Raw genomic sequence first — 22,996 nt, 5'->3', positions numbered from 1 at the left:
GATTTGTGTAGTGTTTTTGGAGAGTGTAAATTGTAATTTTTTAATTGGAAAACATACACAGCTTGGAATGGATTTAAGACAAATTGTGTCACAAGCAGTTTTTAAAGGGTTAAAACAAAGTTTAAAAATAAAGTAACAATAAAAGAAAATGTATCCCCCAAAAAAAGTGAGTACCTGGATAACACACCCATTTTGCAATAGTGCAACTAAGTACATATTATTGACAGTCCATAGTCCACGCAGAGTTACAACTCTACTTATCAACATCTTGCTGACAGTTCCTAGAGATAACTATTTTAGAAAAGGTAGAACCTGGATGTTCTCTCCTTCAACCAATTGATCAGATTTTTAAATCTGATTAAAGTATAATGCTAACAATACAAATTTTTTCCCTAACTTTGTGATTCTTAGAGATTAACACACTTTTACTACTTATGGATGTAGGGTTTAATTTATAAATTAGTTCATATAATTATATAAAGAAGAAGCATACAAGCAGATTGCTCCCAGTAAAATAAATACTTAATTACCTGTATGCACATAAGGAAGAGATACAAAAATAGGCTTTAATTGCCTTAAATTTTAGTCTTATTGGGAAGACAAGACAAATGAAATAAGTGAATACACTTTATTAAAAGCAGCATATCAGTAGCAACAAACACAATAAGTGTAGCAACAAACACAGTGGCCTTCTTTCTTGGTGATTAAACATAGGATTCAAGATAATTAAGATAAGGTCTCTGTCCCTTTAAGACCTTGTCATCCAAAGGAGGAATTAGATGAAATAAATTGTCATAATTCAAGACATTGAATTATGGTTAGTCTGTGTTAAAAAGTAAAAGCAAAATGTGGGAAGAAAATGTGAGAGGTTAGAGAGCAAAGGGATTAATTTGGAGGGTAAAACCTGGGCAGCTTTAAAGAAAAGGCATGAGCCCTCTTTTCTTTACACAGAGAGGAGAATTCTTGGAAGGATAAGATGGACAACAGTTCTCCTCATTGCCTGTTTCCTCTTTAAATATTTTCATGTTATTTTTTCTTACCTTTCTTTTGACATGAACTTGTTATATTCAGTTGGGGGCAGTGAAGTTTCAGTGGCAAAGAATCTTAAACATCCTTCATCACAAGAGAGACAGAACACTTAGGATTAGTTTAATTCTTAATTTGATAATATATTTTGGTAACATTAAAGAGCCTGGTCATATTTAACATGGAGTTGATTTCCATTAGACAAATCATTTGATAGGAATCTTGGCATAGAAAGTACCCTTTACATAGGTTTGGAATTAGAATCTTTTAAAAAGATAAAGTCAAATTTTTTTCTCATTTTTTGTAAACACATACATTAAAAATGATCACCGCAATCAAGCTAATTAATATATCCATCACTTCACATAGTTACCATTTTTTTAACGTGCGGTAAGAACACCTAAGATCTATTCTCAGGAAATTCCAAGTATACAGAAGCATTATTAACTGTATTCAGCATACTGTACATTAGGTCTCATCTCAATTAAATCTTCCTGGGTAGCTCAAATGGAATGTGGGAGACCTGAGTTCAGTCCTTGGGCCGGGAAGATCCCCTGGAGAAGGGCATGGCAACCCACTCCAGTGTTCTTGCCTGGAGAATTGGACGGAGAAGCCTGCTGGGCTCCAGTCCATGCGGTCGCACAGAGTCGGACACAACTGAGCGACTACCAATTTCACTTTCACCTAAATCTACTTTTAAGTCTGTTAGCAGTGAATGTCAAAATGAAGAAATGTCCTGTATGGCTATAATTCTGTCCTGTCCCACCAAAATCATGCCAGCTAAGTACAGTTTCAAGACAGATAACCTTAATTTGCCTTTCCATCAGTCAGTCAGTCAGTTCAGTCGCTCAGTCGTGTCCAACTCTTTTGACCCCATGAATCACAGCACGCCAGGCCTTCCTGTCCATCACCAACTCCCAGAGTTCATCCAGACTCACGTCCATCGAGTCAGTGATGCCATCCAGCCATCTCATCCTCTGTCGTCCCCTTCTCCCTGCCCTCAATCCCGCCCAGCATCAGAGTCTTTTCCAATGAGTCAACTCTTCACATGAGGTGGCCAAAGTACTGGAGTTTCAGCTTTAGCATCTTTCCTTCCAAAGAAATCCCAGGGCTGATCTCCTTCAGAATGGACTGGTTGGATCTCCTTGCAGTCCAAGGGACTCTCAAGAGTCTTCTCCAACACCACAGTTCAAAAGCATCCATTCTTCGGCACTCAGCCTTCTTCACAGTCCAACTCTCACATCCATACATGACCACAGGAAAAACCATAGCCTTGACTAGATGGATCTTTGTTGGCAAAGTAATGTCTCTGCTTTTAAATATGCTATCTAAGTTGGACATAACTTTCCTTCCAAGGAGTAAGTGTCTTTTAATTTCATGGCTGCAGTCACCATCTGCAGTGATTTTGGAGCCCAGAAAAATAAAGTGTGACAATGTTTCCACTGTTTCTCCATCTATTTCCCATGAAGTGATGGGACCAGATGCCATGAGGTTCGTTTTCTGAATGTTGAGCTTTAAGGCAACTTTTTCACTCTCCACTTTCACTTTCATCAAGAGGCTTTTGAGTGCCTCTTCACTTTCTGCCATAAGGGTGGTGTCATCTGCATATCTGAGGTTATTGATATTTCTCCCGGCAATCTTGATTCCAGCTTGTGCTTCTTCCAGTCCAGCGTTTCTCATGATGTACTCTGCATAGAAGTTAAATAAGCAGGGTGACAATACACAGCCTTGACGTACTCCTTTTCCTATTTGGAACCAGTCTGTTGTTCCATGTCCAGTTCTAACTGTTGCTTCCTGACCTGCATACAGATTTCTCAAGAGGCAGGTTAGGTGGTCTGGTATTCCCATCTCTTGAAGAATTTTCCACAGTTTCTTGTGATCCACACAGTCAAAGGCTTTGGCATAGTCACTAAAGCAGAAATAGATGTTTTTCTGGAACTCTCTTGCTTTTTCCATGATCCAGCGGATGTTGGCAATTTGATCTCTGGTTCCTCTTCCTTTTCTAAACCCAGCTTGAACATCAGGAAGTTCACGGTTCACGTATTGCTGAAGCCTGGCTTGGAGAATTTTGAGCATTACTTTACTAGCATGTGAGATGAGTGCAATTGTGTGGTAGTTTGAGCATTCTTTGGCATTGCGTTTCTTTGAGGTTGGAATGAAAACTGACCTTTTCCAGTCCTGTGGCCACTGCTGAGTTTTCCAAATTTGCTGGCATATTGAGTGCAGCACTTTCACAGCATCATCTTTCAGGATTTGAAATAACTCAACTGGAATTCCATCACCTCCACTAGCTTTGTTTGTAGTGATGCTTTCTAAGGCCCACTTGACTTCACATTCCAGGATGTCTGGCTCTAGGTGAGTGATCACACTATCGTGATTATCTGTGTCATGAAGATCTTTTTTGTACAGTTCTTCTGTGTATTCTTGCCACCTCTTCTTGATATCTTCTGCTTAGATCTGATAGATAGAGTGTCTGATGAACTATGGAATGAGGTTGGTGACATTGTACAGGAGACAGGGATCAAGACCATCCCCATGGAAAAGAAATGCAAAAAAGCAAAATGGCTGTCTGGGGAGGCCTTACAAATACCTGTGAAAAGAAGAGAAGCAAAAAGCAAAGGAGAAAAGGAAAGATATAAGCATCTGAATGCAGAGTTCCAAAGAATAGCAAGAAGAGATAAGAAAGCCTTCCTCAGCGATCAGTGCAAAGAAATACAGGAAAACAACAGAATGGGAAAGACTAGAGATCTCTTTCATGCCTTTCCACAGCCAACTGCTATTGAGTACTTCCTGTATTAAAATTTTGGAACTGCTATTTTCTTACTTCATTTAGAATTTCGGTAAGAATCACTTTGAGATTTATCTTAGGCAACATTCAAGAGATGTGATTTAACTGCATTAAAATACCTAATCCTTGAATTATGGTTGATTCCCAGTTTAATATGGGACTAAAATATGGTATTCCACAACAAGGCTTGAGCAGTAGCTAAGGCTGCAGTAGGGCCCTGGTAGGATTTTCTCCATGTAGCTGTCATACTTGTGCCATCTAGTAAAAGGTTATCTGAAGCTCTGCAGTCCCTCCAGTGGCAAAGAAAGATAAGAAACTAGTAATATCCCACAGTGGTAATGGTAGTTCAACTTCTTATTGAAATGTAAATTTATGTCTGATAATAATAATAAAGAATATGGATTGTGTTTTTGTCATTTTTTAATTTAATTTTTCTTGAAATTTATTTTTATTGTATTTTACAAAAGTGTTCATCTGTGACAGATTGGAAATATGTGAACAAAAAAACTGGTTCTACCACGAAGGTGATTTGAACAGCAGTGAACTCCATCCACATAGTACAGTGGAGTACTATGCTGTGGTTTAAAAAAAAAAAATGATGGCTGTTATCTATATACTATTATGGAATGATCTCCAGGCTATATTGTTGTAAGTTTTAAAAAGTTAAAGGAAAGATGTATATAGTATGCTACCATTTGTCTAAAGGGGCAGATATGAATATATATATATATATATATATATTTGCCTATATAAAGAAAAACAATACAAAGTTAAAGGATATTTTTAATAGTTGCCTGTGAAGAAGGAAACAAAAGTGAACAGAAACAGACTTCTTTGAATATCCTGTGTTGTAAAGTCATCAGGGAATATAAATACAAATATTTATAAATATGTAAATATTTATATGTTTAGTGTTTGAAAAGCAATGTAAGTGATAGTAAATTAAATGAAATAATCTAAATGTGTATCTAGTTGGTGTCGTAAGCACAAAAACAGAAACTGTGCTGTACCTGCGTGCTTAGTCATGTCCAACTCTTTGTGATCCTGCCAGGCTCCTCTGTCCATGGGGTTTTCCAGGCAAGAATACTGGAGCGGATTGCCATTTCCTTCACCAGGGGATCTTCCCGATCCAGGGATCAAACCCATGTCTCCTGTGTCTTCTGTATTGCAGGCAGATTCTTTACCCACCGAGTCATCAGGGAAGCCCAACAGAAACTATGCCAAGTGACTTTAAAACAGAAATTTGACTGTGTATTTTTAGTGGGATATATACTCTTAGAGCATACAGAATTGAAAAAACAAAAACCTTAAACTCTTTTTTCAGTATTGCTATTCTGAGACTGTTGTCCACAGAGTGAGGGATGAAGCAAATTGTAATTATATTGGTTTCACTGATTTCTAGTGCAGGCAGAAAGAAATACAGATATAAGATTAATGAGATTGTTAAAAAAAGTGATCCTAATTTTGAATTAGAAGTATAAATATGAATTCATGATGTACTTTATCTCTTTAATATATGTACAATAAATAAATAAATACACACATATAGTGTACTAGCTGAGTTTTCTGAACCAGGACTCTCAGAGAAATGGATGATTTCAGGCTTGCAGCAAAAATTGAACAAAATGAACTCAGACACCTTTTGTGTCCGAAAGCAAGGAAGCTGTCAAAGACTAAAGGGTTCATTTCAGAAGAACTTAGGAAGTAACCTGGATAGCCCCACAATGGTCAAAGATGGGCAGTTTGAAAATCAATAAGGGTAATAACTACAGTGGGTAGAAACACATCAAATATACATTTAAATGCCTGTGTTTGTAATGATATTTTTAAAAAAATACTTACCATTGAAGGATTATAGACCTACTTCATTATTTGTAAAATAGTAAATAAGGGAAAGATAAATATTATTCCTGCTTTTCCTGTATGATTTTATAGTACACATATGCATATGCTCAGGAGGAGGAGAAAGACGGGAAGGACATACACAGGTGATGGTGATGGTGGTCGTTTAGTCGCTAAGTCCTGCCTCTGACTTTTATGAAAATGGGTGTTATCATCAGTTACTGAAATTATAGTCATTTTCCAGTATAGCTTATGGGCTTTGTTTGTCCAGTTATAGTTATCTTGTGATAAAATATAATTAAATATTGAACTGCAAAGTTCAAAGTTTTCTATTAAATTATCTAGATTATTATTTTCATATTTTCTGATATTTTTCTTTAGGCCTTCAAACAAGCTAGAAATATGGGAGGATCTGAAGATAATAAGTAAGCCTACATATTTCAAGGCATAGCCTTAAAATATTTTTAATGGGAAATTGTTGTATTCTATTATGTGGGTGACTCTTCTTTACCTACCACATGGAGTTGTCATCAGGATTAAATAATTCTCATGAAGCAAGTAGATTGATGTCTACTGGTCATAGAAACTACTTAGTAATGTTAGTGGTGGTGGTGGTATTATTGTTATAATAATACATAAACCTATCCTAGACTACATATGTGTATATTAGGTACTGATAGCTACAATAAAAGAAGTTTTTACTCCAACCTAAATAGTAATTTTACTTTGATATTGTATGCAAACTTTGATTAGTGATAAAAATTTCAAACAAAAAGCTTCCCTAGGACAGACAGATATATATATCTCCATGTCTCAGAACTTCATACTCATCATTCTTGTGTTTTCCTAACTGAATCATGCTTGTTGTTTAGTCACTAAGTCATGTCTGACTCTTTGCAACCCCATGGACTATACCTTCCCAGGCTCCTCTGTCCATGGAATTTCCCAGGCAAGAATGCTGGAGTGGGTTGCCATTTCCTTCTCCAGGGGATCTTCCCTGACCCAGGGATTGAACCCGTGTCTGCTGCTTAGCAGGTGGATTCTTTACCACTGAGCCACCAGGGAAGCACAAATCATGCTTAAGCTTTGCCTGTTTGAAAATGAAATAAACCTGTGTAGTACCCTATATTTCCTTTCAAACTATTGTACTTTCTCATCTCCCTTGTATAATACTAAAGCTTTCTATATTCTCTTTATTTTCTTCTGCACTCCCATTCACTCTCTGACACGCTTGGAGCCTGGTTTCCACTCCTGTATCTCCATCCAAGCAGATATCACAAGATCAGTAGTGTTGCTACATCCACTGGACATTTTCCTCCTCTCAGCAAGAGTCAACACCTTTCCCTTACCTCTGTTTTGAACAGTCTATCCTAAGCACCTGTGAAGACTGGTCTCTGTCTTTCTGTACCTTCCTCCATCCCTGTATGAGCTTATCCTTTGTCCTCTTTTACCTGCCAGTGACGGCTGGAGCTCTTCATGCTCAGCCCTCTTCTCTGATTCTGAACGAGCTCCCTGGACAGACAGCTCGGAGTTCTGAGGCTACAACTGAGTGCTTCCCAGTCCTTTAACCCTTCACTGAACATATTGGTTATTATCTTCATTGATTACTGTTTCAATTAAGAGATCATTCCTAATTGACAATAAATATTTTGTAAGCAGATAACCTATGAAATATTTTGAATTGATACATTTTTGTACTTGAAATAATTATAAATGTATATTTTAAGTTGTCTCATGAAAAAATAACATAGGGATGGTTTGTGATTTTACACATTTGTTTGTGTTTTAATAATTGGTACCAAGAGGTTTTCTTTTCTCTGCAAAGGTTTCACAAGAAGTATCGTAGCTGTGTACAGTACTTGCATGCTGGTGGTTCTTTTGCGAGTCCAGTTAAACATAATTGGTGGATATATTTATTTGGATAATGCAGCAGTTGGCAAAAATGGCACCGTAAGTTTAATAGACTTAAATTGATACTGCCTTATCTTTCAAGAGATTCAAAATTTAACCAAATATTATTTATCATGATAATTTATATAGAATAATTATATTTCATGTGATTATAAACTGTAACCATTATTTTTCTTCATATTTTGAAGCTAGACTTTTTGTTATGTTGACGAGTAGTATTTCCTATTGTTCTAGGTCCTAGAATCTCAGCTTAAGTTATAATGAAAACATTATTTATTAATAATATTGAGTACCTTATGTCTATTTTGTACAGACAGTTCTTGCTCCCCCAGATGTCCAACAGCAATATTTATCAAGTATTCAGCACCTCCTTGGAGATGGTAAGATTCTTATTTATGACCTGTAAACTAATTCTAATTCATTCATTTGTATTATTGAGGAATTGAAGATGTAAACAAGGCTTTTACATTTATTTTTCTTTTTATAGGCCTGACAGAATTGATCACTGTCATTAAACAAGCTGTGCAGAAGATTTTAGGAAGGTAAGACATTTTGCTTTGGCTTTTCCTAACTTCCTGATTCTGATAAATAAAAGAAAAATTAACATAGTTCTAATGAAGCTAGTGACTTGACAAACGGTGGTCTGCAAAACTCTTTTAACCTAATACAGACACAGCCCTGGGGTATTACATTGTGGAATCTGTTTTCTTCATCAGTATCAACCTTTTGATACTAAGGGGAAAGCTTTACTGTTTCATTGTGTATTGATTGATTTCAAAACAAACCAAAAAATATTTGGGTCATGAGAAAAAAGACCTGCTTTTAAAAATCTGCCTCTGAGGCTTTTAACTCCTGTTCATACAGGCAGTGTCTTTAATCACAGTGGGAATTTTCTTGTGAAATCTGCAATAAGATTTCTCTTGGCCCCAAACCAGTGGCTGATTTCTTAATCTACTCTAATGATTTCATAGTCAGCAGTTTCAGGTTTGACTGGATGAAACAGGATCTCCGGTAGTAACCTGTTAGGAAAAGAGTATTAATAGGACGTGTTGTATAGTTTCACTTATCCCAGTTTCCTTTCTCTTTTTCTAGTGTTTCTCTTAAACATTCTTTGTCCCTTTTGGACTTAGAGCAAAAACTGAAAGAAATCAGAGATCTCGTTGAGCAGCATAAATCATCTTCTTGGATTAATAATGATGGATCCAAATCTTTATTATGCCATTATATGATGCCAGATGAAGAAACTCCATTAGCAGTTCAGGTGCTTAATTCAAAACTATTTAAGCAAACCAGTTACTCTCTGTTTTTAATGTTTTTTTCATTATGTCTTAAAATTTATATTTCTGAGTCTCTTGAAAGGTAAGTGATTGAAAGACATATATTTCAATAATTTAAATAAAACCTCACTAATTTAGAAAACAAACTATAAATGTGATTGATTTCTACTTAGAAAGCATTTTAGATATTCCACAAGATTTTATTGAATATTAGTTATGTGACAGACAGTATGATGTATGATTGGGATATAAAATGAATAAGCATGTTCAGTAAACCTGGGGAATTCAGAAGACAAATTGAGTTCCAGTGGCTAAAGCATATTTGTATGAGATCAAGTAACAGAAGAGAAAGCTGGTAGTTGGGGACAGTATCATAAAGAGCTTTGTATGCCAAGATAAAGGGTCTAAACTTCCAGTTCTAGACAGAGGTGAATTTTGACCATGTCAGCACCACAATCATGTTTGCTTTTTAAGATAAATCAGTGATGACTATCAGAGTGCACTGAAGGAGGTGGTAGTCATCCAGCTGGGGAACAAAGAAGGCCAGTTCCAACAGTAGCCATGGTGTTACCAGTTCTAACAGGTATCAGCCACATATACCCTGGTGTGTCCCGGACAGTTGTGATCTAAATTACTCATTGATTAAGAATAATCAAAATACCAAGGATGTTCTTGCCTAGAGAATCCCAGGGACGGGGAAGCCTGGTGGGCTGCCATCTATGGGGTTGCACAGAGTCGGACACGACTGAAGCGACTTAGCAGCAGCAGCACAGGTTATAGGCCTCTTTTAAAGTAATTGCTGCTTATTAACATGTAAGCAGATTGCATCCATTCTTTGCAGTTGAGAGAAGGATCTTTCTCACTTAACAACTGAAGAAGCCTCAGACTAAAGAGGCCCTTTGCCATACCTCAGCCTAAAGGCCCTGTTAGAACAAAGATTACCCTGTTTTTCATTGCCTGCCTTCCGCTCCCCTGGAGGCTCCAGAGATATAGATTGTAACCCATTTCAGAGAACCTCATGAACCCCTGCAGGATGGAAGCTAAACTGAATGAACAGAACAGAACTGTCAGAATTAACAAGAGAAACAGGAGAAAACTCACTTAAAAATTAGAATCTTGAGGAGATGCAATAATGGTATTCGTAAAGCTTTCTGGAATGATAAAGCAATTTCCACATTTTAAAAGTCAACAGTGGACTTAAAAAAGAAAATAATTCAAAAGAACAGGTAATGAGAGGGATGATGGACCAAATCTTACCTGAATTGAATTTAAACCTACAACTTAGATTGGAAGAACACATGGAGCCTTAGACTAAACTAAACTGATGAGAAAAGACACATGCATATCCTAATAAAATGCCTTAACAATAATAGAAAAAAATATCTCTGGCCTCTGCAACCTGGAAGACTAATTTTTCTTTGTTAATATGTCCTTCAGATAAATAAAGATCTTATAAAGATCCTATTGTGACTCAATGTTTTAAATGCTACTCATCTGTGCACATCAACCTGTATAGTTTCTTTGAGTTGAACATTTTTTTTATTGTTGATAGAACATAGACTTTTGAGATTTCCTGAACTCTTTGAGTTTGTTTCATCATAACCCTGTGCTAATATTTGAAACCCTGAAGTGTAGCATTTTAATTTCACAGGCCTGCGGACTTTCTCCTAGAGATGTTACCACTATTAAACTACTCAATGAAACTAGAGACATGTTGGAAAGGTATGTACACTGCATGTAACAGGAACATGTGCTTCTATTTTAAATGTACTCATGACTATGTTATAGTTTTTCTTGAACAAATATTCAACATAATATTTTGTTAAAATTAAATTTTAAATATATTCCCCTGCTTTTAGTAGGATTTCCTACCTATACTCATGCTTGTCTTATTAGGTTAGGGAGGTAAGCAGAGATTTTTTTTCCAAGATACCCAGGATTGCCCCTACCTGTTTTCCTAGCCTAGAGATTCTGATATACTAGTTAAGGGACTGGAAGATAGTTAGCATTTATATTTTGAGGAAAGCTTTAAACGGTGATTCTTATATGCCCAGTATATTCTGGTATATGTTTAACAACCAGCCCTGTAAAGAAAAAAAAAATGAAAACTAAAATTGTAGCCACAGCAGTGCTGACTCTGCCAACTCCCAACCTGATGTCACTCAGTGCTGACTTGGGAAGAAGTGCTCTTGCCAGCCAGAGCTAGCCAGCTCTAGCTAGTCCTCAGGTATACACACATGTGCACACGTGCTGTGTATGCACACACATACTCAGTTACGAGAACTACTTCCCCTAACCCTTTCAGGTTCGACTCTAATGTTACTAAATCTTTGAGTGATAAAAATTCACATCTGCCTTCAATAGAGTATTAACTTTTAAAAATTACCCAGAAGAGAGCCAGAATGTTACAAATGGGAAAAGCCCCAGATTATGTATTAGAAGAGGAGAGGAACTAGATTCAAGGTTGGCTCTGCTGTTTATCAGCTGGTCAACCTTGGCTGAGCCACTTACACTCTTTGAGGTAGTTTTATTATTGTGAAATCTTAGTGGTAATACCAGTTCATCTGCTTTATCTTAAGTGATTAAAGTATCAGTTGTTTTTTTTTTAATTAAAGATAATTTAAGATCATTTTCTCTAGTTTTGTTTTCTGGGCAGATTATATCCTCCATTTATAATATTTTTTCATGATCTTGAAGAAAATCAGCAAATTTTTAGGTTAATTCAGCTATATCTGAATTCATCAAGTTCTAGTCCCTTGACTTTCTACAATATCAATCTCCACTTCTTTCTTCTTCAAATCACTTCATGAAACTCTAGAAGGCCATCAGTGTTCTTTTGTCAAATTCAGTCAACCTGTAATGTTCATCTTTCTTGACCTTTCTCTGATAATTAACGCTGTTGATCAAGGTTTTCTTGAAATTCTTTCTCTTATGGCTGCCTTGACAGTCTCCCAATTTTTTCCCCAGTTCTCAGATCATTTCTTCTTAAGTTCCCTTATGCCTGTCTTTCCTTTAAATACTAATGTTTCCCAGGTATTTGTTCTTTTTTCATCCTCAACTGCCCCAAGCAATTATATTTACTCCCATTACTTTACTGTTTATATGTTAATAATTACCAAATTTATAGCCCTAGCTCCCCACTGCCATGTGTTGAATTGCGATTTCTACACATCAGAGACAGAACTAATCTGTTCAACTAGGCAGTTTCTAACTCTGATAGCATATATATTACTCTTCATATCAAAGAGGTTCTGTGAGGTAATAACATGATATAACAAAAAGAACTTGAACTTTAAGATCAGAAAGGCCTGGGTTCAAATTCTGCCTCCTATATTTACTAGTAACATACCTTAGGATAAATTTCTTTGTGCATCAAGTGTTTGGTTCCTCATCTGAACACATTAACAAAATATTCTGTCTTACTGGGATGATATGATAGACTTTCCTCTTTAAGAGTTTCCTCAAGAGAAGTAATGATTACTGATATTTATAAAAGTACATTTATGAAGTACCACATAATGTAAGAAAATCCAGCAAAATGAGCAGATAGCCTCACTGCATGGCGTTACATAATTAGCCCTCCTTTTATGCTTAACTTTTAAGATTGACTCCTTGATATATTTTTATATTGTCTTAGTTTATAAATTTGTGACTAGAAATGGTGGTGGCTGTCAAAGGTAGCCACATAGTTACTAAATTTTTGCCCTTTTCCATTGAAAATCTAAAAAGTAATTTATCTTCTTGTTTTATGTAGTCCAGATTTTAGTACAGTTTTGAATACCTGTCTCAGCCGAGGATTCAGTAGACTGCTAGACAACATGGCTGAGTTCTTTCGACCTACTGAACAAGACCTGCAACATGGTAACTCCATGAATAGGTAAGAAGACATGTAAGAATGTTACCAGTCTAGTGACTATTCTGATAAAACAGTGCTTTTTGATATGTTTATTTTTTGTTCCAGGTAACAAAAAAAAAATCTCAGAGACAAATGTGAATGTTTATTTTTTCAACAAATTAAACTCTGTTAAGCCAATGACTCCTTCATTAGGAGGAGCTCTTTCAGTATTCAGTATTTAAATGTTTATTTCTTCTAAAATTTTGCCACTATACACAATTACTTAACTTGTGAAACTACTTTTCCATAGGCCAGTTTCAGTTACTGAGGCTTTTTTAATTTAACGCTTTAGAATACAAAATTGTGAAAATGTTATTTACGTTTTAACGTTTTCTCTTACATCATTCCAGTACTATAAGCTATAATTGGCCTTCATAATTCAACCAGGCATTCTTGTTCTAGATTCCCATTTGATGAATTATCTCCTAGTTCTGTAGCCCTTTTTGTAGGATTAGGAATGTTTAGATAGTACAGATGATTTTAATCATGATTACTAAGTCATGGATTCACTCTGCCAAAAGATAGCTTATGATTTTATTATAATCCCAGCATGAGCACCTTAAATCTATTAGGATTTACACTGTTTTGCAGTTTTTTTGTATTAAATTCAGAAAATAATAGGTACTAAATCAATGTTAACTGACTGTAGACTTATCTGTTAAAATTAGGGATAACAGTAACTGATATGCAGTATGTATGTGCAATGCCTGCTTTAATTCTCAAATACATAGAGCAAGAGTTTATTTGCCCAGTTCTCTGGGACCACTCTTTATTATACAAAAAGGAATAATTTGCAGTTAACATTTGAGGATTTGGAATGCTTAGGGTCATAAAGTTTATTTTATGAAGCAATTTAAATGTCATCCTAAAATCTTTTAGCAATTCTTTAAATTCTCAAAAAAAATTCAGCCTCAGTAAGTTCTCTAAATTAAGGTGCTCCAGTCAACAAAATTTCACTACAATCTCTATCTACCAAAAGTATTAGTTATTTACTGAATAGTGATAAGAATTTTTATATAAAACAAATACTTGATCTTGTACACTAGAGAATTATAAAAATTATGTTGTAGTTGTATCAGCCATTTCAGTCTTTTCTTAATTCCTGTAGTACTCATGATCACTCCTGTAGGACTCAAGGGTTTACTATACTTAACTATTTGACATTGCTAGTAATTAAGAGAAATACAGACCAAAACTGTGAGATAATCATTTTTAGCTATCAGATATATGAAGAGTAAAGAATGCTTGATGTAGAAAGGAGTCATGATAGAGCAGGTATCCTCTCATACTGTTAGAGAAGCAGAGGGAATTTGGTAATATGCATTTTAAAGCTTAAAAGCATTCATACCCTTCAACTCAGTAATTTACTGTAAATACAAAGTTATTTATATTAAGGAAAATTAGGCAAAACTCAATGCCCAACCATAGGGAGCTGATGATATAAGTTGTCACAGCTAGAGGATGGATTACTATATAGTAATTGAAAAACAGACAGGTACTTTGGAAGAACTTTTAATAAGATGGAAAGAGTGATTATAGCATGTGAATAAAAATGCAAAACTGTTGCTTGGGAGGTTATAGCTAGGTGTTAAAAACACCCAAAAAGTATAGATATGTATAAAAAAATTACTGGAAGAAATTAACTATGAAGTCAATTATAATTGTTATTTCTAGATGGTAAAATTATGTTGGGTCTTTATTTTCTTACTAAAATATTTCTGTAAGTACTTTTCAATGGCTTTTTCTTTTATAATTAAACATTAAATTCCTGTAAGATAATTTCAGAAAATAATTATTACTGTGATGATTTTTCAGTCTTTCCAGTGTCAGCCTGCCTTTAGCTAAGATAATTCCCATAATAAATGGACAGATCCATTCAGTTTGCAGTGAAACACCTAGTCATTTTGTTCAGGTAAGAGGAGAGCTTGGGTTATTATTAAAAACAGACTGTACTTTTGGTTATGGTCCTCTTTGTCTAACATAAAATTACATTTCTCTTCTATGATATTCGTTCAAAGAAACCAGAAACTTGAAGCCACATGTAGAGTATAGTAGAGTGCCCCATGACAGTATAATATCATGGCACTTTTATGAGGCTGGGAATACCTTTCTCCATGTTATAGTACAACACGTGTTAGACAGACTGCATTTTAGTCCAGATATATTCTAGTGGTCAGTTGAATTTACAGTGTTAATGTTTTGCATTAAGCTGTGCCTTGAGGCAAATCAGTGAACCAGTCCCTCAGATTTTGAGGAAAAATGAAACATTTTTGTAGGAAAGTAAAGCATTTAAATAGTTAATAAGTATAACTGTTAATAGTGCACCAATAATCTGTTCATTAAAAGCTCAGTAGGTTATTTAAATTTTTCACTTGTCTCCCTATAACTCCATCTCCTTTCTTAGGAAAGCATTTTATAATAGAATACATTGAATAAGACTGATTTTACTAAAAGAACAGCTTTGAATCCAGACTTTTTTTCCAAGTTATTTGCAAACTTGGAAACTGTATAACCAGCAATAAATTACTCACAATACACGTCAATTCCAAACTACTGCCATAATGTGCAGTGAGAAGAGAGAGACTCTAGGCCTAAGTGTAAAGATAGTATCTTCTCAGTAATATTTATCTCAAATTAGAGTATCTCTCGTTTTCAGCTTGAGAACATGAAGAGCCATGAGGCTATGGGTTGTAATTCTTACTTTCTCTTGTATAGAGTCATTGGCTTGTCCTTCACATGTGACTTAATTTTAAGTTTAATTTTAGCTCAAAAATTTTTGAACACTTTTTAAAATATTTTTTCTTTTAATTTTTATGTGCATATTAGTGTAAGAAAAAAAATAGTTGTAACTTCTGGCATTTAAACCTTAACTTTACCTTTCTCCATTTTCATAAAAATCTCTGGCTTCATCAATAAGCTGTTCATCTTGATGAGTAGCATAATATATACACCAGGGCTTCCCTGATGGCTCAGATGGTAAAGAATCTGCCTGCAGTGCAAGAGACAAGTTCAATCCCTGGTTCAGGAAGATCCCTGGGAGAAGGGATAGGCTACCCACTCCAGTATTCTTTGGCTTCCTTGGTGACTTGCCTGGTAAAGAATCTGCCTGCAATGTTGCAGACCTGGGTTCAATCCTGGGTTGGGAAGGTCCCCTAGAGGAAGGCATGGCTACCCACTCTAGTATTCTTGCTTGGAGAATTCCACAGACAGAGAAGGCTGGCAGGCCACAGTCTTTTGGATTGCAAAGAGTCAGACGTGACTGAATGACTAACACACACTTAAAACAACACCAGCTTTGGTGCTTAAAGAATTTACATACTATATTAAAGTCTATAATTGAGAATAAAAATAAAAGATATAAACATTATTGATACTAATGCTTAGTATTAATAAATTTTCTTAGTATCACTGAATGTAGTTTGTTTATATACTAGACCATTAATTGACAAGACTTCCACCAATTTTTTATTTTTTATTTTTTATTTTTTAATTTTTATTTTATTTTTAAACTTTACAAAATTGTATTAGTTTTTTAAATTATGATTTCTGTGGGTTAAAGTACCATGTGGTATTCAGAGAATTTAACTATGAATTTGTGAGATGAAGACTTGCTAAGCTTACTTGGATTTTCTGATGCTTAAGAGAGAACATCATGGATAGGTTCACTTCCTGTTTCTCTGCTGCTCACTGGGCAGCATAAACCACATAATGGTTTCTGTTGCCAGGGATCCTTTCACTCTCTGGGGAAGCCTATGGACACCTCAGAATAATGCCTATAAGTGTATATTGTAAAATATGTAGGTTTTAATGAAAACCAACTGAATACAGTTTCAAAACACTTTTTAAAATGACGTTCATGTAACTTCCGCAACGTACCTAGCATATGATATAAAAATGTCTGAATTGTGCTAAAGGCCAACTCACAGGTTCTCCTGTCAGTTTGTTGCTTACATACACAGCTGAAAGAAATGCTAGATTTCAGTTAAAGGTTAATGAAAAAAGATGTAATTTTTCCTTGATCTACACTGAAAGTGAAAGTGAAGTCGCTCAGTCATGTCCGACTGTGACACCGCGGACTGTAGCACACCAGGCTCCTCAGTCTGTGGGATTCTCCAGGCAAGAATACTGGAGTGGGTTGCCATTTCCTTCTCCAGGGGATCTTCCCGACCCAGGGATTGACCCAGGTCTCCCACATTGCAGGCAGACACTTTAACCTCTGAGCCACCAGGGAAGTCAACATTAACAAATCCCATGAGAACCCCTGTTCTCAGGTATATATGTGTGGTTGGTTATGTGTGTGTGTATATATTGTTGTAATCATTTATTTAACAGATACTCATCCAGCATTTGACACACACACACAGAAAGACTATTTTGGATCTTCTTAGTGTGAGGGGGAAAAGTTGTAAGTTGTGGCATTTATACTTTATCTTTGTCCATTTTCATAAAAGTCTCTGCCTTCATCAATAAGTGGTTCATCTTGACAAGCCACACTTGAATACTTATCATACCCACTGTCTCTCATACAAGAACTTAATAAATATCTCCAGGAATTTATTATAAAAGAAACTACTTTCATTAAATGGTTTTCTTTTTGACCTTAATGCCACAAAACTTTGAGCCAAATTTGTTGCATGATTGCAGAAATGAATTCAGATTATCTGTTCTTTTTACAGACTGTAATATTTTATTCTCATCTTTGCTAGGATCTGTTAATGATGGAGCAAGTGAAAGATTTTGCTGCTAATGTGTACGAGGCTTTTAGTACTCCTCAACAACTGGAGAAATGATTTTTTTTTCCCTTCAAGAATAGCTACAATGGAATTCAGTTACTTTTTTTTAAAAATGCACCGAATAAATCAACTATATATAGGGTAATGATTTGTTACCATAATGTCTAATAAAAATATATTCTTAAAGTCTTCATAATAATAATAAAAAAAAAGTCTTCATAAGAAAATAGATTTATTTGGCATCTTAATATATTTTTTTAAAGCCATCAACAGACTGGTTTTTGTGGGCATATCTTGAGTGTATACAGTGCAAATATCAGAATTGTTAATAGTTTGTTACATCATGGATATTAGTTCCAAGTCAAATAATGTAAATACTTTATACTTTGACATTAATACTGAGGTAAAATCTGTTTGGGAAGTAGATATAAAGTTTGGAAAAAATGCCATTTAATCTTAAAGTTCACCAGACTGCAGTATACAGGAGAGAATCAGACTTTTCTCCAGTTAATCTTCAAAGGGATAAATACTTTGTCTTAAATATACCTGATTGAGAACTTTCTTTTTTAATAGAAATCAGTTAATTTAACAACTAGGATTAGGACTTCCCTGGTAGTCCAGTGGTTAAGGCTCCATGCTCCCCCTGCAGGGGGCACAGGTTTAATCCCTGTTCCCTGGCCGGGGAATCTAAGATCCTGCATGCCATGCTAAGTCACTTCAGTCGTGTCCGACTCTGTGCGACCCCATAGACAGCAGCCAACCAGGCTCCCCCGTCCCTGGGATTCTCCAGGCAAGAACACCGGAGTAGGTTGCCATTTCCTTCTCCAATGCATGAAAGTGAAAAGTGAAAGTGAAGTCGCTCAATTGTGTCCGACTCTTAGCGACCCCATGGACTGCAGCCCAACAGGCTCCTCTGTCTGTGGGATTTTCCAGGCAAGAATACTGGAGTGGGATGCCACTGCCTTCTCCGCCTGCATGCCATAGCATGGCCAGAAATAAGAAGGAACAACTATGATCAGCAATTTTTTTCTTTACTGTTGTTAACAGTCCTTAGGAAACTACATACTGATTTAGAGGTGGACATTGTGTTGATGCTGTTTACTCAGCTGTTATTAACTACTGTACATAGTTTCATTTATTTGTATGTAAATAATTATAACTTACTTTGTATTGATTTTGAGCACAGTGAATCTTATTACAATAAAATATTTTAGTAAAATATGGTTTTATCGATTTAATACTTTAAAGCTATTATATGTCTCATAGCATTTTTGCTGTTTTTTGGAGATTACACTGGTTTTCAAGTTTCATTTTTCTAACAAGCAATCGATGCTTTAACTTACTTGTTTAAAAAACAACATTTCCTGCCAAACAGAAATAATTCATTGTTCTAGTATATATGTAGTTCTTTGTATGGGTAACTAGGACAGAGAGAAATGAATCGTATCATCATTATATTAAATATGTTTTCAGTAGCATCATTTATGTTGTTTTATGTTCCTTCAGCATATAACATATAGCTAAACAGGAGAAGGTAGAAAATGAATTGTAATGTCTCTTCTAAGGCCAGGTTAGGCCTGAAGCCAACTGCTAGGGAATCTATGCCTAGAATATATTAAAAAAAAAAAAAAAAAAAAACAAAAGCAGATGTCAAAGTAAAGAGAACACATACTTCTTTTCAAAATTTGTCAGAATATAATGATGTAATTTCAAATCCTAAAAGATGATGCTGTGAAAATGCCGCATTCAATATGCCAGCACATTTGGAAAACTCGCAGTGGCCACAGGACTGGAAACGGTCAGTTTTCATTCCAATCCCAAAGAAAGGTAATGCCAAAGAATGCCCAAACTACTGCACAATTGCACTTATCTCACACGCCAGTAATGCTCAAAATTCTCCAAGCCAGGCTTCAGCAATATGTGAACCGTGAACTTCAGATGTTCAAGCTGGTTTTAGAAAAGGCAGAGGAACCAGAGATCAAATTGCCAACATACGCTGGATCATGGAAAAAGCAAGAGAGTTCCAGAAAAACATCTATTTCTGCTTTATTGACTATGCCAAAGCCTTTGACTGTGTGGATCACAAGAAACTGTGGAAAATTCTTCAAGAGATGGGAATACCAGACCACCTGACCTGACTCTTGAGAAACCTATATACAGGTCAGGAAGCAACAGTTAGAACTGGACATGGAACAACAGACTGGTTCCAAATAGGAAAAGGAGTACGTCAAGGCTGTATATTGTCACCCTGCTTATTTAACTTATATACAGAGTACATCATGAGAAACGCTGGGCTGGAGGAAGCACAAGCTGGAATCAAGATTGCCGGGAGAAATATCAATAACCTCAGATATGCAGATGACACCACCCTTATGGCAGAAAGTGAAGAAGAACTAAAGAGCCTCTGGATGAAAGTGAAAGAGGAGAGTGAAAAAGTTGGCTTAAAGCTCAATGTTCGGAAAACTACGATCTTGGCATCTGGTCCCATCACTTCATGGCAAATAGATGGGAAAACAGTGGCTGACTTTATTTTTCTGGGCTCCAAAATCACTGAGGATGGTGATTGCAGCCATGAAATTAAAAGACGCTTGCTCCTTGGAAGGAAAGTTATGACCAACCTAGATAGCATATTCAAAAGCAGAGACATTACTTTGCCAACAAAGGTCTGTCTAGTCAAGGCTATGGTTTTTCCAGTAGTCATGTATTGATGTGAGAGTTGGACTATAAAGAAAGCTGAGCACCAAAGAATGGATGCTTTTGAACTATGGTGTTGGAGAAGACTCTTGAGAGTCCCCTGAACTGCAAGGAGATCCAACCAGTCCATCCTAAAGGAGATCAGTCCTGGGTGTTCATTGGAAAGATTGATGTTGAAATTGAAACTCCAGTACTTTGGCCACCGGATGCAGAGAGCTGACTCATTTGAAAAGACCCTGATGCTGGGAAAGATTGAGGGCCAGAGGAGAAGGGGACAACAGAAGATGAGATGGTTGGATGGCATCTCCAACACAATGGACATGGGTTTGGGTGGACTCCGGGAGTTGGTGATGGACAGGGAGGCCTGGCGTGCTGTGGTTCATGGGGTCACAAAGAGTTGGACACTACTGAGCGACGGAACTGAACTGAAAGTAGAGAGAACACAAACTTCTTTTCAAAATTTGTCAGAATATAATGATGTAATAGGATGGCAGAAAACTGTATTTTGGAAAATGAGTGAATGTGAGTGTAATAGAGCATGCATCTCTTCCAGCAAAATTAACCCAGGATTTCATACAGGGAAATTTTGAGACTGAACAGGTGTGACTTTGTAAGGATAGATTGCTGATCATCAGAAAATTATCACCTGGAATCATCTGCATCTGTAGAGTTGTGGCAGTTGTAGAGATGACAAGGTAAAAAACCACATGTATTTGAAGCTAACTGGCCTTAGACATTACAAATTTGTGTTCTAATTGAACAGTAGGAGCCCTTTTATCTGGACTCCTTAGTTGTTTGGTTAATCCAAAAAGTCTTTTAAAGCAGGATATCATTTTTAAAATAACACATATATTCTTAGATATTTTAACTTAAAGCACGAGTCGTCTTTATTTGCCAGTTATTTAATGATGTACCCAGGTCCTTTCTGCCTTCCCATTGTAGGTATGCTTATAACGTTCTCTGACTTGTCTTACACAAATCCTATGTGTTACGTTATATAGTTGTACACTGGTACAGAATACCTGTGGATTTTTAGTACATTTCTGGCCAGTCTTTTACAACTGTTTTACCAATAATTAACCAATACATTTAAATTGGGCATGGGGAAAGCAACACACTTCCATCTAGCTTTTCCAAAGTATTCAACTTGGTTTTCACAGAAACTACAACTCTTCACAATCATTTCATCTGCTTATGTAACATGATAAAAACATAAATTTATCATAAATTAGCAAAGATAGTCAGTTTGGTGACTGTGTTAGTTTCCTAGAATTGCTGTAATAAATTACCACTAACTGTGTGGCTTAAAACTACAGAAATTTATTCTCTCACCATTCTAGTGCTCAGCAGGGCCATGTACCCTCTGCACACTCCAAGGAAGAATCCTTCCAACCTTCCTTGACTCTTCTTGCTTCTGATGGCCCCACATATTCCTTGACTTTCAGCCTCATAACTCCAGTCTCTGCCTATCTTCATGTGGTCATCTACATATTTGTGACCCCACATCCACTATGATCTTACCTCAGAACTTACCTTAATTCTTAATTGCATGTGCAAAAACACTGATTCTAAGTAAGATCACATTCTGAGCTTTTGAGTGAAAGTGAAGGTCACTTAGTTGTATCCAACTCTTTGTGACCTCATGGACTATACAGTCCATGGAATTCTCCAGGCTAGAATACTGGAGTGGGTAGCCTTTCACTTCTCCAGGGGATCTTCCCAACCCAGGGATTGAACCCAGGTCTCCCACATTGCAGGCAGATTCTTTACCAGATAAGCCACAGGGGAAGCCCAAGAAAACTGGAGTGGGCCACCTATCCCTTCTCCAGCAGATCTTCCCAAGCCAGGAGTCAAACCAGGGTCTCCTGCATTGCATGTGGATTCTTTACCAACTGAGCTATCAGAGAAGCCTTCTGAGTAGTTTTTGAGAGCTTTTGAGTAGGTATGATTTATTGGGGAGTACTATTCAACCCACCGCAGTAACAAACTCAGCTAACTGGTGGTAAACATATCCTGTGACATGGGCTTTTCTGGTGGCTCAAATGGTAAAGAATCGCCTGCAATGCAGGAGACCCAGGTTCAACCCCTGAGTCGGGAAGATCCCCTGGAGAAGGAATTGGCAACTCAGTCCAGTATTCTTACCTGGAGAATTCCATGGACAGAGGAGCCTGGTGAGTTACAGTTCATGGAATCGCAGAGAGTCAGACACAGCTAAGCCACTTTCACTTTTCACTTTCAAATTGATTGCAGCAAGTGGAAACCAAGGTGAAGCATGTACTAGACAGAAGCCTGCTCACTGAAAGCCTGCATCTTGCCCAGGTGTCAATTAGTATTCTTTTCCAAGAAAATGGAGAGCATCCGTTACTCTAGTGAGTTGGTTAAATGGAGATTACTTAAAACAATTATACTTTCTCCTTCAAACTTGTATAAATATGTTTGTTACTGTGTATATATAAAAATTCGATATGAACAATTATTTGTTTGCAAGTTAGGAAGGTTTTTATCTGACCCAGTCTTTTACCTACAAAATAAAAAATGAACAGCAAGCAAAGTATGTGTCTTGTTTTCTGTTGCCCTAATTCACATTTATTTGATTAGTCTGAACTTTTAAAGTAATTGTGTTGTTTCAATATGGCACTCATAAGAAAATGAGATAAAATCTTATTAAAGTGATATCAAGTCTAACAATCTAGTTTTGCTTGCCTTCAATATTTCTCTCATCATTATTAAAGAAAAATCCAATGTTACTGAAATTTAAAACAAGTCAATTTTTTGCCTATATAATAACTCTGGGAAAAGAATCAGTTGTGGGGGATAAGAACTGTCGGGC

The 22,996-nt window shown here is 36.3% G+C and overlaps 1 protein-coding gene across 2 annotated transcripts in view; it reads left to right on the top strand.

The window, feature by feature from the left end:
• PEX3 (peroxisomal biogenesis factor 3) overlaps positions 1-17,701 on the top strand; it is a 32,199-nt gene extending 14,498 nt beyond the window's left edge. The window contains exons 4-12 of one of the 2 annotated variants that reach the window (XM_006075189.4): positions 6,038-6,081; positions 7,482-7,606; positions 7,881-7,947; positions 8,055-8,109; positions 8,660-8,828; positions 10,496-10,566; positions 12,599-12,721; positions 14,555-14,651; positions 17,446-17,701. In XM_006075189.4, coding sequence (XP_006075251.1) covers positions 6,038-6,081; positions 7,482-7,606; positions 7,881-7,947; positions 8,055-8,109; positions 8,660-8,828; positions 10,496-10,566; positions 12,599-12,721; positions 14,555-14,651; positions 17,446-17,529 — 835 coding nt within the window. In that variant the 3' untranslated portion in view covers positions 17,530-17,701. The remainder of the gene's footprint in view (positions 1-6,037; positions 6,082-7,481; positions 7,607-7,880; positions 7,948-8,054; positions 8,110-8,659; positions 8,829-10,495; positions 10,567-12,598; positions 12,722-14,554; positions 14,652-17,445) is intronic. The other variant, XM_044924162.2, reaches the window with a different exon arrangement.
• Positions 17,702-22,996: the final 5,295 nt, after the last annotated feature.

This window comes from Bubalus bubalis, chromosome 10, assembly GCF_019923935.1.
Source record: "Bubalus bubalis isolate 160015118507 breed Murrah chromosome 10, NDDB_SH_1, whole genome shotgun sequence".
Classification (NCBI taxonomy): Eukaryota; Metazoa; Chordata; class Mammalia; order Artiodactyla; family Bovidae; genus Bubalus; species Bubalus bubalis.
This window is presented reverse-complemented; position numbering and strand designations above follow the sequence as displayed.